The sequence below is a fragment of the Mus pahari genome, chromosome 18, assembly GCF_900095145.1.
Source record: "Mus pahari chromosome 18, PAHARI_EIJ_v1.1, whole genome shotgun sequence".
Lineage (NCBI taxonomy): Eukaryota > Metazoa > Chordata > Mammalia > Rodentia > Muridae > Mus > Mus pahari.
In genome coordinates this window covers 22,629,212-22,644,323 of record NC_034607.1, presented here as the reverse complement: position 1 = coordinate 22,644,323, position 15,112 = coordinate 22,629,212, and the positions used below count along the sequence as shown (strand labels likewise).

General features: G+C 38.3%; 1 protein-coding gene across 4 annotated transcripts in view; it reads right to left on the bottom strand.

Annotated features, from left to right (window-relative positions):
* Positions 1–365: 365 nt before the first annotated feature.
* Positions 366–15,112, bottom strand: part of St6gal2 (ST6 beta-galactoside alpha-2,6-sialyltransferase 2) — a 73,001-nt gene continuing 58,254 nt past the window's right edge. For 3 of the 4 annotated variants that reach the window (XM_029531425.1, XM_029531423.1, XM_029531424.1), the window contains exon 7: positions 366–5,099. In XM_029531425.1, coding sequence (XP_029387285.1) covers positions 4,828–5,099 — 272 coding nt within the window. In that variant the 3' untranslated portion in view covers positions 366–4,827. The remainder of the gene's footprint in view (positions 5,100–15,112) is intronic. The other variant, XM_021217892.2, reaches the window with a different exon arrangement.

Genomic DNA, 15,112 nt, shown 5'->3' with positions numbered 1-15,112 from the left:
AAGTAAACTGCCATTTCGTGAGCCTCAACATAGAAATGACCAATGCTCAACATAGAAATGACCAATGGTGCAAAGAGAGGGGTCTTCTCCAAGTCATCACAGACAGATCTGTGCTTCCTAAGTTCCTCAAACTGTCCACATCTGCCTTCATATCCAACCCTTACACCTTCTCTGATCTGAGAATTCCTTCACACTGTAGTCAGAAAACTACAAATGACCCAGAGTGACTTTTCAGGATCTAATTAGTTGATTTTTTTTTTCCCTTTCCATGGTAGGTGTGAAGACCTATGCTGGCTTGAGATTACAGTAGGTGTGACTAAAAGCCTGGTAAGTAAGAAGAGTAATAAAATTAATCACAACACAATATTTGGGTCTAAAGGCAATACTACATATATGGCAAAATTGTGTATTTTCTACTTGATTTTCACCTGTGCCATTTTTCTCCATAAGGCAATTAACCAGGAAGAAAATATGATCTGAATGTAAGCTGCCTCTGCTTTCTGACTAAGCTCTATCCCTGGTAATACCTGTGTTCACCCATGTTCACCTCCTCTTCCAGGCCCAGTGTGCTACAGTGCCTGAATTGCTCTCAGAAGGGTTGTATGGCTGTGCAATTATTTACATGTTCAATGTTTCCAGATTAAAGCAGAGACACTTCTAGATAAATGAAAACGTGTTTTATTTACAAGTCTGTACACTGTGTACACATAAAAATATACAAAAACAAAATACAAAATATTCAAGTGTTAAAACGTGTACAAACACTTTTAAAATGCGCTTCTTGGAAAACCTCAAGCCATTAATTAGTTTGAAGAGAACACATTTTGTTTTAAAAATTATCATACAAAAAAATTCCCAAAGCCTTTAAAAAATGTCACTGGTTTCCAGTGGAAAGATTCTATACATATTTATCTAGAGCCTAACAGGGGTGTATTGTAAACTTAGATTTTAATGCTACTGTTGCACTTGTTTTGTTGAAATCTATTTTCCTGACAATCAACAAATATTTCTTCCTTTAATCTTATATAAGCCATGGGCAATCAACAAACTCTTCAATTTTCAGAGCTATATCATGCTTCTGACTAAATACTACACTTGAGGAATGGTTCTCTGAATGGTTCCTTTCAGTATTTTGGTTATTGTTTATTAATATGGCCAAGATATGTAGAATATGAGTGTGTCTGTAGAGAGGGCAGAAGATTGACTTATTTTTAGCAGAAGGATATAAAATATTTACTTCCTTCTCTTAAAAAATTAGTGTTTGAATAACTAAAATAAAATTTGTTGTAAAGCTCTCATTATAAAGATGAATGAAAAAGATAATAAAATCAACCATGTGTGTAGATAAGTATATATACAATTATATAACTATCTACATGCACACTTTTATGTTAAGAATAAGAACTCTATCAGCAGCTTTAATTCTTAAATGTCACTACCCTAATCTTGTAAATAATACGCTGTTTCTTTTTCTTATTGAAAGCTCCATTCATTTAACAAAACAAGAACTAGAATTTGCATTTTATTTTCTTGAGCTGCTAGAAAAATGTTACACATTCACTGAGTATCTAAACATACCAAGAGACAGAAATTTGGAAAAATCTCACAATGGAAATGTCCTGATATAAAAAGTGCGCTGAAATGCAGGCATAGTTTACCTAACTTAATTATGTCTAAACAGAGCTGCCTTGATCAGTCATGTAGCCATGGGGTAATATTTTACTATCAGAAAGTCAAACAGGAATTGGCAGTGTGATGAGACAGATCTGGAGACTATTCTACGTGTATTCTAAGAAAATCTGGTGAAATTTGATTAAGCCACTGATGCATACCAAAGTCTTTTATCACGTCATAACTTGTGGGAGACTGATTCCACTTGATGCACCCAAACAGTTCCCAATCAGTCCAGACTATATGAATATGGTCAGCTGGCAACACAGGCTGAACTCTGTCCCAGCAGATGTACTTGTTCATAAACATAAAAGAGTAAGCCAGGCCCTTTGACATTTGAGTCTAAAAAAAGATTAATGACCACTGCAGCACTACTTTTGTTCAGATATTATAGCTCCGATGACAGAGGACTATTGGAAAGTCCAGGTTGAGTGACTAAGCGACCAAGAGTTCAAGATACATGCAAAGTGCCACTTTTAAATCAAAACACCTTTCAGAGACCAGGTAAACACAGCAATTCAGATGTACTCAAGCCCCCAATTTTCCCATTAACGTACATCTTACATGCTTACATGTAACTTGTGTTTGATCACCACTTGACTTTCCAGAATTTGCAACAGATGCAGGCATAGTCAACCACATGGGCCTATTATTGCACTGAGTTGTCTGTAGTTAACACGTTCATTATACATTACCTCTTGCCTCATGTGAGCAGCTAGAGACACATGTTCGAAAGAATCTTGGAGTTGCTGAATTATCATTTTTGGACAACACTAGTATCTTTGTAATAGGAACAACAATAATAACAATAAGAAATAGTGATATTTTTCTCAAAACACAAAGGACTATGACATCTTTTAGTCTTCAGGGAACAAGCAGCACCGGATGGCTTTTGGTGCCACCATGAGGATTGAACCAGAGTCCTTTCACAGAAGAGGTCAGAAGGTTCTGGAAGAGTCAGAGCCAGAGCCAGGAAAAAATGAGGTGGGAGGATAGTTAGTGTTGCTATTTCACAGGTACTGTTGGGTTACTTAAGGATAGTAAATGTGGTGTTGAAGTATTTAATCAATGTCTGGCAAAATATTGCCAGTTGGGACCCATTTTGTTAATACAAGAAGCAGCCACCATATTAGTCATCATTGTGTGAGCATCTGCTAAGCTATTTAAACTTTGAAATACAAGAGTGCCTAGCCAATAGCATATTAATATGTGCACCATATTTTCTGAATATTTAGCAGACTCTGATTCCCACAAGTCTTTAGGGCCATAATAAATTCAAAAAATTAATTATATTCCTTTTATGCTCTTTATATTCCTTGTAACCCCGTGTAAAACTGAGAGAAACCTTTTAAAAATACATGTGCAGCAACAGAATATTTAATAACCTTTGATGTGTTTTGTGGAGCTTTTGAATTTGAATATTTACACTGACCTCAATAAGTTATGCTCTAACCAAATTCTCAGGCCATCAAAGGGCATTGTCATGGATACTAATTATGCCTCTAAGTGAATCCTATTCCAGACTATAAAAAGAAACTTACTGGTTATGATCATTTAAAATTGCAAAAGCTGGAAGATCTAGGAAGCTCCAAGGACCACCGGAGTAAATGTTCGTACCACGTGAGCACTGCCTCTTCTAGAGTTACAGAGATGATTAGACATGTCAGCATGGTGACAAGGCTGAGCTCTCATGAGATTACATGGCTGGACCAGGCTGAGCAGAAGATGATACTCTGTCGCTCAGAATGGGATGCCAGCAGATAGCTCATAACTGAAAGCTCAACTTCTCTCACTTCTCTGCTGTAGCAAGCCACTGAGGACATCTGCAGTCCTGCCTGTGCTCTGCAGGGGGCAATACCCAAAGAGAAACCCCTGGTCTCTGAAAACCTTGCTTCCTCAGGAAGTAATCAATAGAGCATTACAGAACAAACACATAGTGAAACATTTTTTTTCCTACAATACTTTGATAGCAACACATTTTGCAAGGGGGTAGGTTGATACATTTAATTAAACTGATATTGTCATTTTTTTTAAAGTTTTAACTTAATTGTTAAAAAACAATTCCGTGGCTCCATCACATTCTTAACATAAAACATATCCGCAAAAACAAAGGTGGATTCCTAGCTGTTTATGCTTAAAACTGGATGACATTCAGAGCAAGGAGATCAAGTTTGTAATAGTTGAGAAAAGCCTACAGGAGCTTCCAATAGAACTGACAGAGAAGTGTGCATCCCGTGCAGCTCAGAGTGTATGCTTCCAAGCTATTCTTTATAGCTTGAAAGGAATAAGGGTGTCCCCTGGCTGACCTGCAAGGAGGCAGTAACTGCCCAGCAAGTCACTGGCTATCTGAGAGCTATGGAATGATCGGAAAGCCAGGAATATAACGTTGAAAAGCCAGGGTAGGGACACCTAACCAGTCATAACCCGCACACAACACCTGTACCACCTGTGTGAGCTAAATGTTGTTGGCTAGGTACAGTATGTTGCAGGCAGACAAAGGTATTATTCTTCGCTGCAGGCAGAAGTTTCGTTTGACTTCTTATATTGCTTGGTAGGGATGGTTTGTACGTTTGTAAGTGTGGCTTGGTTCTCGGCTGTAACATTCAGAGAACACTGGGAAGCAAGGCTGTGAAGCTGTGGTTGTAAATCCTGTGCCTGATAGGATATGTGAAGAAATGTCAGATACGTTTGGGTGAGAATTCAGACATTCATCACAGATTCTAGGACCAGTAATGAGAAATGGAGGTATAATTGACTGCTAGCTACAGGACCTCAACTTGGATATTTCTAGGTGGAAACTATCATCAGTAGTGTCATCCCAACTTGTGCCTGGAATCAACTGTGATAAAAAGTATCCCTGCTATAGAGGTTAACATGTTTAGAGGTATCATGCCCATGAGTCAAAAAAAAAAAAAAAAAAATCTGTTTTCTATATATCTTGTTTTGGCTTCCTTCTTTCGTGGTTTTAAAGTTCTGTTTTTATATTCATAGCAGTAATAGTTACCCAATGGCTTAGACTAGAAAGGATTCTCATGGGCACTAAGTTACAGTTAGACAATACATTGTCTAAATCTATCTTCAAGTATTTTTTTTTTTTTTGTGACTTTGAGGACAACAGTAGTACCTTATTGCACATCAGTTCCCAAGAGTTCCATTTTAAGAGTGTGTATTGTTGGGGCTGGTTACTGGGCACCGAAGGGTCTGGAAGCCTGGCAGGACTACCTTGCCCTTGTGATGCAAGTCTGCCTGGGTGCCTGTGTTAAGGCGCTGCACCAGTAGCTTTTCATAGAGCAGTGGGTGGTAGGCCCCCAAGGTGCAGGCTGCGTCGTAGTACAACTCATGGTAGTGGCAAAGCTCTGTCTGTCGGACAGAAGGGATGTACTCATACACGTGCACCTCTTTACACATGGACATCATGATGAGGATTCCTGACAAGGAAGGAAATGAAAATACAGTAAGTAACTCCAAGTAAGGGTAGATTTTTTTTTATTGGTTTTTATTTATTTACTTATTCATTTTGTTCCTAGAATTGTGGTGACTGACAGAAATGACTGTGGTGAGATACACATACTTTACATTTGCAGTGTTACAGCTTCCATTATGAAGAGTGACTAACAGTGAATGACTATATAAAGGTCTAATACTGCATGTATCCATTCACTTGTTCAGTTATTACTGGAGACCTAAAACTGACTCACAAAGGTAAAACTGAATATAGGGGGACTTTGCTCCAATGTGTGACTTATAATGTCCAGTTTAATCTCCCCTGTTACAGTGGACTCATGGCATATAACAAATGGCACAAAAATCTGAATATCAAAGTTTATTACAAATTGAATATAAACTATTTTTCAGATGGTTCTAAAACAGAACCCTATAGTAAAAGAGCTCTACAAGGAGATTGAAATAATACCTTGAATGCTATCAGATCAGCATGGCCTAAGGCTGGTCTTCAAGAACAGCAAAAAACTACAGAAAGCACACACACAAGTGGAAACTGAATAACTCTTTATTTAATGATAATTTGGTAAGGGTAGAAATAAAGAAAGGAATTAAAGAATTCCTGAGATTTAATAAAAATGTTGACACATCATACCCAAACTTATGGAACACAACAAAAGCAGTGCTAAGAGGAAATTTCATAGCACTAAGTGTCCTGGTAAAGAAACTGAAGAGATCTGACACTAACATCTTAACAGAACACCTGAGGGCTCTAGAACAGAAAGAAGCAAACTCCCCCAAGAGGAGTAGAAAGCAGGAAATAGTCAAATTCAGGAACCAAATCAGCCAAGTAGAAACACAGATAACAATACAAAGAATCAACAAAACCAGAAGCTTGTTCTTTGAGAGAATCAACAAGATAGATAAAGCCCTAGCCAAACTAACTATAGGGCCCAGAGGCAGTATACAAATTAACAAAATCAGAAATGAAAAGGGAGACATAATAACAGAAACAGGAGATAAAACAAAACAAAACAAAACAAAACAAAACAAAACAAAACAAAAAACCATCAGATCCTACTACAAAAGTCTATACTCAAAAAAAAAAATACTGGAAAATCTAGATGAAATGGATGATTTTCTAGACAGATACTATATACCAAAGTTAAATCAAGAGCAGGTAAATTATCTAAACAGGCCCATATCCCATAAGGAAAGAAGAAATCATTAAAAATCTCCTAATCATAAAAGCCCAGGGGCAGATGGATTTAGTGCAGAATTCTACCAGACCTTCAAAGAAGACCTGATACCAATTTTCCTCAAACTATTCCATAAAATAGAAACAGAAGGAACACTACATAACTCATTCCATGAAGCCACAATTACTCTGATACCTAAACTACACAAGGACCCAACCAAAAAAGAGAACTGTAGACCAGTCTCACTTATAAATATAGACGCAAAAATACTCAATAAAATTCTCCAAACCAAATCCAAGAACACATGAAGACCATCATTCACCTCAGTCAAGTAGGTTTCATCCCAGAGATGCAAGGTTGGTTTAATATACGAAAGTCTATTAATTTAATCTACTATATAAACAAACTCAAAGGAAAAATATCACATGATCATTTCCTTAGATGCAGAAAAAGCATTTGACAAAATACAACACCCCTTNATGTTAAAAGTATTGGAGAGATCAGGAGTTCAAGGCCCATACCTAAACATAATAAAAACAATTTACTGGAACCAACAGTCAATATCAATAAAATGGAAATGTATTTGAAGCAATCCTATTGAAATCAGGGACAAGACAAGAATGCCCACTCTCCTAATATCTATTCAATACAGTACTTGAAGTGTTAGGTAGAACAATAAGACAACCAAAAGTGATCAAGGGGATTCAAGTTGGTAAAAAAGAAATAAAGGTATCACTTTTTGCAGATGATATGATAGATTACACAAGTGACCCTAAACATTCTACCAGAGAACTTCTTCAGCTGATAAACAACTTCAGCAAAGTGGCTGGATATAAAATTAACTCAATAAATGAATAGCCTTCCTTTATACAAATGATAAATAGGCTGGGAAAGAAATTAGGGAAACAACTCCCTTCACAATAGCTACAAATATTATAAATTATCTTGGGGTATAAATTATCTCTAACCAAACAAGTGAAAGATCTGTCTGACAATAAATCTTTCAAGAAAGAAATCAAAGATCTCAGAAAATGGAGAGATCTCCCATACTCATGAATTAGCAGAATTAACATAGTAAAAATGGCCATCCTATGAAAGACAATCTACAGACTCAATGCAATCCTCATCAAAATCCTAACACAATTCTTCTAAGACATGGAAAGAGCAAGTCTCATATACATCTGGAAAGGCAAAAGCCCAGAATAGGGAAAAAACTTAAGAATATAACAAGAGCTGGGGGAATCACCACCCCTGACCTCAAGCTTTACTACAGAGCAACAGTGATAAAAACTGCATGGTACTAGCACAGAGATAGACATATTGATCAGTGGAATAGAACTGAAAACCCAGAAATAAAACCACATACTTACAGACACTTGATCTTTGACAAAGACATCAAAAATATACAATGGAAAAAAGAAAGCATCTTCAATAAATGGTGCTGGTCTTACTGGATGTCTGTATGTATCAAAATGAAAATACAGACAGGTTGAAAAGTTTGCCATATTTGTCACCTTGCGCAAAGCTCAAGTCCAAGTGGATCAATGACCCTAACATAAAACCAGATACACTGAATCTAATAGAAGAGAAAGTGGCGAAGAGCCTTGAAATTATTGGCAAGAGGAAATTTCCTAAACAGAATTCCATGGCTCATGCTCTAAGATCAAGAATTGGTAAATGGAACCTCATGAAACTGAAAAGCTTCTGTAAGGCAAATGACATAGCCAATAAGACAAATCGGCAACCTACAGATTGGGAAAAAAATCTTCACTAACCCCACATCCAACAGAGGGCTAATATCCAAAATATATAAAGAACTCAAGAAGCTTATCACCAAAAACAAACAAAAATCAAAAAGCCCAAACAAACAAACAAAAAACAAAAAAACCAAACAACTCAATAAAAAACTGGGGTGTAGAACTAACCCGACATTTCACAACTGTAGAATCTTGAATGGCTGAGAAGCACCTAAAGAAACATTTAAAGTCCTTAGTGATCAGAGAAATGCAAATCAAAATGACCCTGAGATTACACCATACACCAATCAGAATAGCTAAGATCAAAGCCACAGGTGACAACACATATTGGTGAGGATGTGGAGAAATCCTGCCATTGCTGGTGGGATTGCAAACTCGTATAACCACTCTGGAAATCAATCTGAAGGTTCCTCAGAAAACTTAGATATACCATTCTTGGGAATATACCCAAAAGATGCCCCACCATGCCACAGGGACACATGTTCCACTGGGTTCATAGCGGCCTTATTTGTGATAGCCAGAAGCTGGAAACCACCCAGATGACAGAAGAACGGATACAGAAAATGTGGTTCATTTACACAGTGGTTCATTTATACTACTCAGCTATTAAGAATGAGAGCATCCTGAGTTTTGCAGGCAAATTGATGGAACTAGAAAATATCATGCTGAGTGAGATAACTCAGACCCCAAAGTACATGCATGATACGTACTCACTAGTAAGTGGATATTAGCCAAAAAAGTACAGACTACCTAAGATTCAGTCCACAGAACTCAAAAAGGTCATCAAGCTGAAGTGTCCAAGTGAAGACACTTCAGTCCCACTTGGGAGGGAGAAGAAAGCAATCACAAGTGAGAAGGGAGGGAGGGACAGATGGGGGGGGGTTAGTGGGGGTTGTGGAGAGGGGAACCTGATCTGGTACTGGGTGAGGGGAAAGGACTGAAATCCTGAGGGTCAGCAGAAAGAATGGATACAGGAAACCTCGGGAGATAGGAGGTTGGGAGAAACCTCCAGAATGCACCAGAGACCTGGGAGGTGAGAGACTCTCAGGACTCAAAGGGAGGGACCTTAGATGGAACGACTGACAGTAGGGAGAGGGAACTTAGAGAACCCACCTCCACCAGGAAGACAGAGCATCAAGTGAGGGATGGGGTTGCCAGCCCACAGTCACAACTCTGACCCATAATTGTTCCTGTCTGAAAGAATTGCAGGGATAGAAATGGAAAGGAGACTGAGGAAAAGAAGGTCCAGTGACAGGCCCAAAGTGGGATCCAGCTCAAGGGGAGGTCCCAAGGCCTGACACTATTACTGAGGCTATGGAACACTCACAAAAAGGGACCTCTCATAACTGCCCTCCGAAAGACCCACAAGCAGCTGAAAGAGATGCAGATATTTGCACCCAACCAATGGACAGAAGCAGCTGACCCCTGTTGTTGAATCAGGGAAGGCTGAAAGAACCTGAGGAGAAGGGTGATCCTGTAGGAGGACCAGCAGTCTCAATTAATCCTGACCCCTGAGATCTCTCAAACACTGAACCACCAAACAGGCAGCATACACCAGCTGATATGAGGCCCCCAACACACATCCAGGAGAGGACTTCTGCATCTGTGTTTGTTCAGAGATGATGCACCTAACCCTCAAGAGACTGGAGGCCCCAGTGAGTTTAGAGGTTTGGTGTGGTGGGGGTGCGGTGGAGACATACACATGGAGAGGGCGTGGTGAGGAGTTATGGGATGTGGAACAGTCGGAGTGTGGACGGGCAGTATAAAATATTCGGGAGTCCATCCCATCATCAGCCACCAAACCTAGATACTAATGCTCATACCGGCAAGATACGACTGAAGGGACCCTGATATTGTGGCCTCTTATGAGGCTATGCCAGAGCCTGGTAAACACCGAAATGGATGATCACAGCCAGCTACTGGATGGAACGCAGGGTCCCCAATGGAGGAACTAGAGAAAGTACCCAAGTACCTGAAGGGGCTGCAACCCTGTAGGTGGAACAACAACAGGAACTANCCAGTACCCCCTGGGGTTGCGTTTCTAGCTGCATTNGTAGCAGAAGATGACCTAATCGGCCATCAGTGGGAATAGAGGTTCCATGGTCTTCCAAACTCCATATGACCTAGCACAAGGCAAGGCCTGGGCCAAGTAGTGGGAGTGGGTGGGTAGGGGGACAGAGGTGGGGGGAGGGGTATGGGAAACTTTCGGGATAGCATTTGAAATGTAAATAAAGAAAATAATAAAAAAAAAATAAAAAATAAATAAATAAATAAATGTTGGGCAGAGGGAAAAAAAAATATGGGGCTTAAATTTAATTAATTAATTAACTTAAAGAATATGATTATGGTAGATTAATATACATGTGATGCCAAGCCCACGTCAAACTTGTGCACTGATACAGCTGGCGTGAGTAATAGATATATGTGGAAGCTGCTTTAAGATACAAATCTTTGAAATAATGGCTGTGAATGGTTTCAGCGTTCTCCTGGTAAACAGGGAACACTCTGTGTTGGTAGCTAGACAAGAACTGAACAGATACCTGACTCGGGAAGAAAAGACGGTAGGCACTTTCTGGAGACAGTCCTGCTGTTGTTCTGGTTAGAAAGAGATTAAACCTTTAATAGAGAATATTCTGGAGTAACCTCATTCTTTTTGCTAGTTGGCAGCTACACTTTAATTCTTATCTCGATTAAGCATGGAGTAGATATTTTGTTCTCAGCCTAAGCGAAAACTTACACTTTTAATTTAGTAAGTTGTACAGTTTTAGTCTTTTCTCACATAAACTCTTTATATCTTAAAGTAACTTCAAGACCCCAGGAACAGAAAAAACTGGTGAGTTCCTTCAAAACTGCCAAACTAAATAAAGGTAGATGGAGGCTATGCCAGTGTGGGTATCTGTCCTGAGTTACCTGCATAATCCGATCTGAATTCTGCCTATCAGACAGAAATTTAACAAAAAGATTTTCCATTTCATTCTGCATTCTCATGTGAACCTGTGGCTTCCTGGGACAATTAACATAGCCCAGGGTGTCCTAAAATTCAAGTCATTACCAGTCTTCCGCACGCATGTGCGTGCGTGTGTGTGTGTGTGTGTGTGTGTGTGTGTGTGTGTGTGTGTAGCAGTCAGCCAAACTATGGATATTGTAACTAGTGTGGAAGTACCTTCAAGGAGAGAGATATAACTAACAGTACACCAGATACATGTAACAGAGGGACGAGAGACTTAATATCCGGGAGAAAAAAAAAGATTATTCCTTAACACCACCTTAATAGTCTTCTGGAAATCATCACAGACTTTATTTTTTATTATTCTTTTTTTCTTTTTCTTTTAACTTTTTTCATTTTTATTAGATATTTTCTTTCTTTACATTTCAAATGTTATCCCTTTTCCTAGTTTCCCCTCTGAAAATCCCCTATCCCCTCCCCCTGCTCCCCAACCCACCCACTCCCCACTTCCTGGCCCTGGCATTCCCCTATACTGGGGCATAGTACCTTCACAGGACCAAGGGCCTCTCCTCCCATTGATGACCAACTAGGCCATTGTTGCAGATGCTAACAAGAGCTTGCTGACAGGAACCTGATAAAGCTGTCTCCTGAGAGGCTCTGCCAGTGCCTGACAAATATAGAAGTGGATGCTCATAGCCATCCATTGGACTGAGCCCAGGGTCCCCAGTGAAGGAGCTAGAGAAAGGACCCAAGGAGCTGAAGGGGTTTGCAGCCCCATAGGAGGAACAACAATATGAACTAACCAGTACCCCCCTCCTCCCCAGAGTTCCCTGCGTCTTTTAACTTTTTTAAGATCATTGTTACTACCTAAACTTAGATTCCAGACTTGGTCATAAAATACATACTGAAAATAATCATAACATATTTAAATTCATACATCATCTCCCTAAATTTCTAGTACACAGTACTAGTACACAGCAGCAAACAAAAGCCTGAAGAAAATCCTTCTTTGCAGATTGCAGAAGGAATGAGTGAGACATCAATGATGGAAGACAGCTCTACATAGATCAAAGAATGTGCCTTGGGACAGGACATTGTAAATAAGGACTGAAGATAAGCAGGGCAGAACTGAAGGACAAAGTCTTTGGAGTGCTGTTGAAGATTACTTCCCAATTAATATTCAAATGTATAAGGGCAGGTGCCATGCAAATCATTAGAGCTTCAGAGAAATGCTTTTAAGCAAACTAAAAAACTCATATTTACATACAAAGATGGGGTTAAGTCCATTTGTAGGATGACTTGGAAAAGTGTCCTAATATTATACTGAGAAAAATATTAGATTTTCACTTGAGAACCTCTTGGTAGTGCTGTGACTAGATCTAAGCATTTACAAATGGTGTCAGAGTAACCACACTGGTCTCCTTTGACCTCTGACTTATACAGAGTAAGTTACTTTGTCACTCACACAAGTCTATAGCAGAGGATTTAAACAGAAATACACAAGGCTCCATTGTATTACAGCAAATGATACAAATGCCAAGGCTACGAAAGAAAAGCTCAGGGAAATGGAGACTCAAGTCTCCACAGGATGTTCTTCACTCTCTCAGCAGCAAGTATGACAGCTGAGGACTGAAGGCATCCCCCTGAAATTCCTCTATTGATATACTCATTCTTAGTCTGATGGGAACAGAGTGATTAGGTTAGCATATTATAAAGGTTGAGTCTTCATTAAAGGCAACTGTGACTTTTCATACACAGCAAAACAGAGGATCTCTCCCTATTATCATGTGCATACAAGAGGAAGGCAAGAAGGAAACCCTCCCCAGGAAACTGACTAGCCAGAAGCTTGACCTCATACTTTCCCTTTCAGAACTGTGGCAGAGACACTTTGTGTTCCCTAGGGAACAGACACCAGGCTATTTCTGTTACAACAAGCTGAACTGAAGGAGGTAGCACTGCATTTGGGATGCTGAATAGGGAAACATGTTAGATGCTTGGCATTCAGGGATTTGTTGAGAGTGAGTCACCACAGGTCTCTGCTTGACACCTTCCAAAATTTCAAACTTATCAAAGGAAAGCAAGAGTTACCCATGACCAGCAGAGGCTCACAAGTTCAATGAGTAGCACTCTACCCTAAGCCCAGGTTCCTAGTTTGTAGCCAAAATTAAACAGGCACACCTTCCTGGACATTTTTTGAGTACAGATAACATAGATATTAAATTCAAATATCACTTTGTAACCATTTCCCTACATCAGACTGACACTAGAAATTCCTGTTTGGTTATGCTAAAATGTTATTCATTTCATTTTTCCTTCCTCTACTTTTCTCTGATAATAAGATGAATGTAAAAGCAATTGAAGAACAAAACAAAACTAAACAATAGTAACAAAACAGAAAAACAAAACACCACCCAAGTTCCCTAGTTTGGCTAGTATGAAACAATTCTGTAGCTACTAACTTTTTTAAATTATTTCAAGAATGTTTCTATTAAATAATGTTGTTTACCAACTACCAAACTTTAGCTTCCTTTATAACTCACAGAAGTCTTATTGGTTTCAACTTGCATCTGGAATTTTCAGACAAGTTATCTATCTAAATGATTTTTATGTATTTTCTCAAGCTAATCAAACGAGCATGTGTCCAGCTGCTTGAAATCTTTAAAAAAATTTCAACTCATGATTTTATTTATACAGCTAAGTTTATTTTTCAGGTAACTCCTTATGAGAGATTCATCTGAACCAAAAATATTAGTATGTTCTAAGAAATTATGACTCAAGAGGCATTCATTTGCCAAACTGTATGGTATTTAATATTGTATATAGCAATGGAATTATCAAGCCAATTAAAAAGCACTGTAATTAGTATTAATAAAATGGCATGTTATGTGACTCAGCATGATGAGAAGGTGGGCACTTATTTGCTTTGAAAGCTGAACCAAAGGCAAAGTTAATACTATATTCATATTATAGCAAGCTCTGAAAGAATGAGGTGCAATCTATAAAGCCTCACGGACATGATACATTACACATCATCCACCACAAAAATGAGGCAGGCTTATGGGCATGCATAAATACATGTGACATACTTTGGAACTCAAAAAGTGTGATGGACATGCACATACATGTGATAAACTGTAGGAGAGCCAGGCAGCCCCTGTGAGAATGCATGCTTGCATGTATGATACATTGTGGAACTCAGGTAACCTCTTAACAAAAAGTAGAATTTGATTCAAGAAAAACTATGCTGCATTTATCTGGCAGAATATTTAACATTGGCAAACTCTTGTTTTAAACATCATTTAAAATAGCAAAATGAGCTATTGGTATAAAATAGCCAAATGATAAGTAACAGCAAACATAACCAGTTTAAGTCAGTTTAATTAACACTTATCCATGTAAGTCATTAGGAATTTCTGATTATGACCAAGAGGACAAGGGATACACAGTCTAAATGGGTGGAGAGCATGAACAGGGTTGGGGCACTGAAACATTACAGGCTAAGGAAAACTTGCACCTGTTTTGTGAGTCTGTTCATACATTCATGAAAGGGAGCACTTAACAGGCATACTTCTGATTTCTTCAAGAGAATAAATGACTTTAAAAGCAAATAGACATAGCATATCTGTAATTAAAAGTCATTGGAAACATGATTTGTAAAATAAGAGAGTAATTTAAAATGCATCTACCACATTAAAAAAATATAATATATGCAATAATATTTGAAGTTCAATTATTAGTTTATATTATATTATTTGATTCATTATTTATAGAAAAATGCAAAAGGTTATAATACATTTTATACCCTCATAACTAAGGAATTAATTGGCTTGTTATTTTTCCATTAGTTTCCTCAGTTTGAACAGAATATTGGAAAACTGGAGCCTAGAAATGCAATATAAAATAAATGAAAGGAAATTATTAACTATTTTCAAGTATACAATTCTTATATGTGTACTAAACAGCCTGAAATCACAATGCTTGCCTCTGTAAATTTTAGAAATGTTACTTACAACATTATCAGTAGAAGTTGTCTTTGGAAAATAGAATGTTGATGGTTTATATAATATAATAATTGGTAGTAAGTTATTTCTTTGATT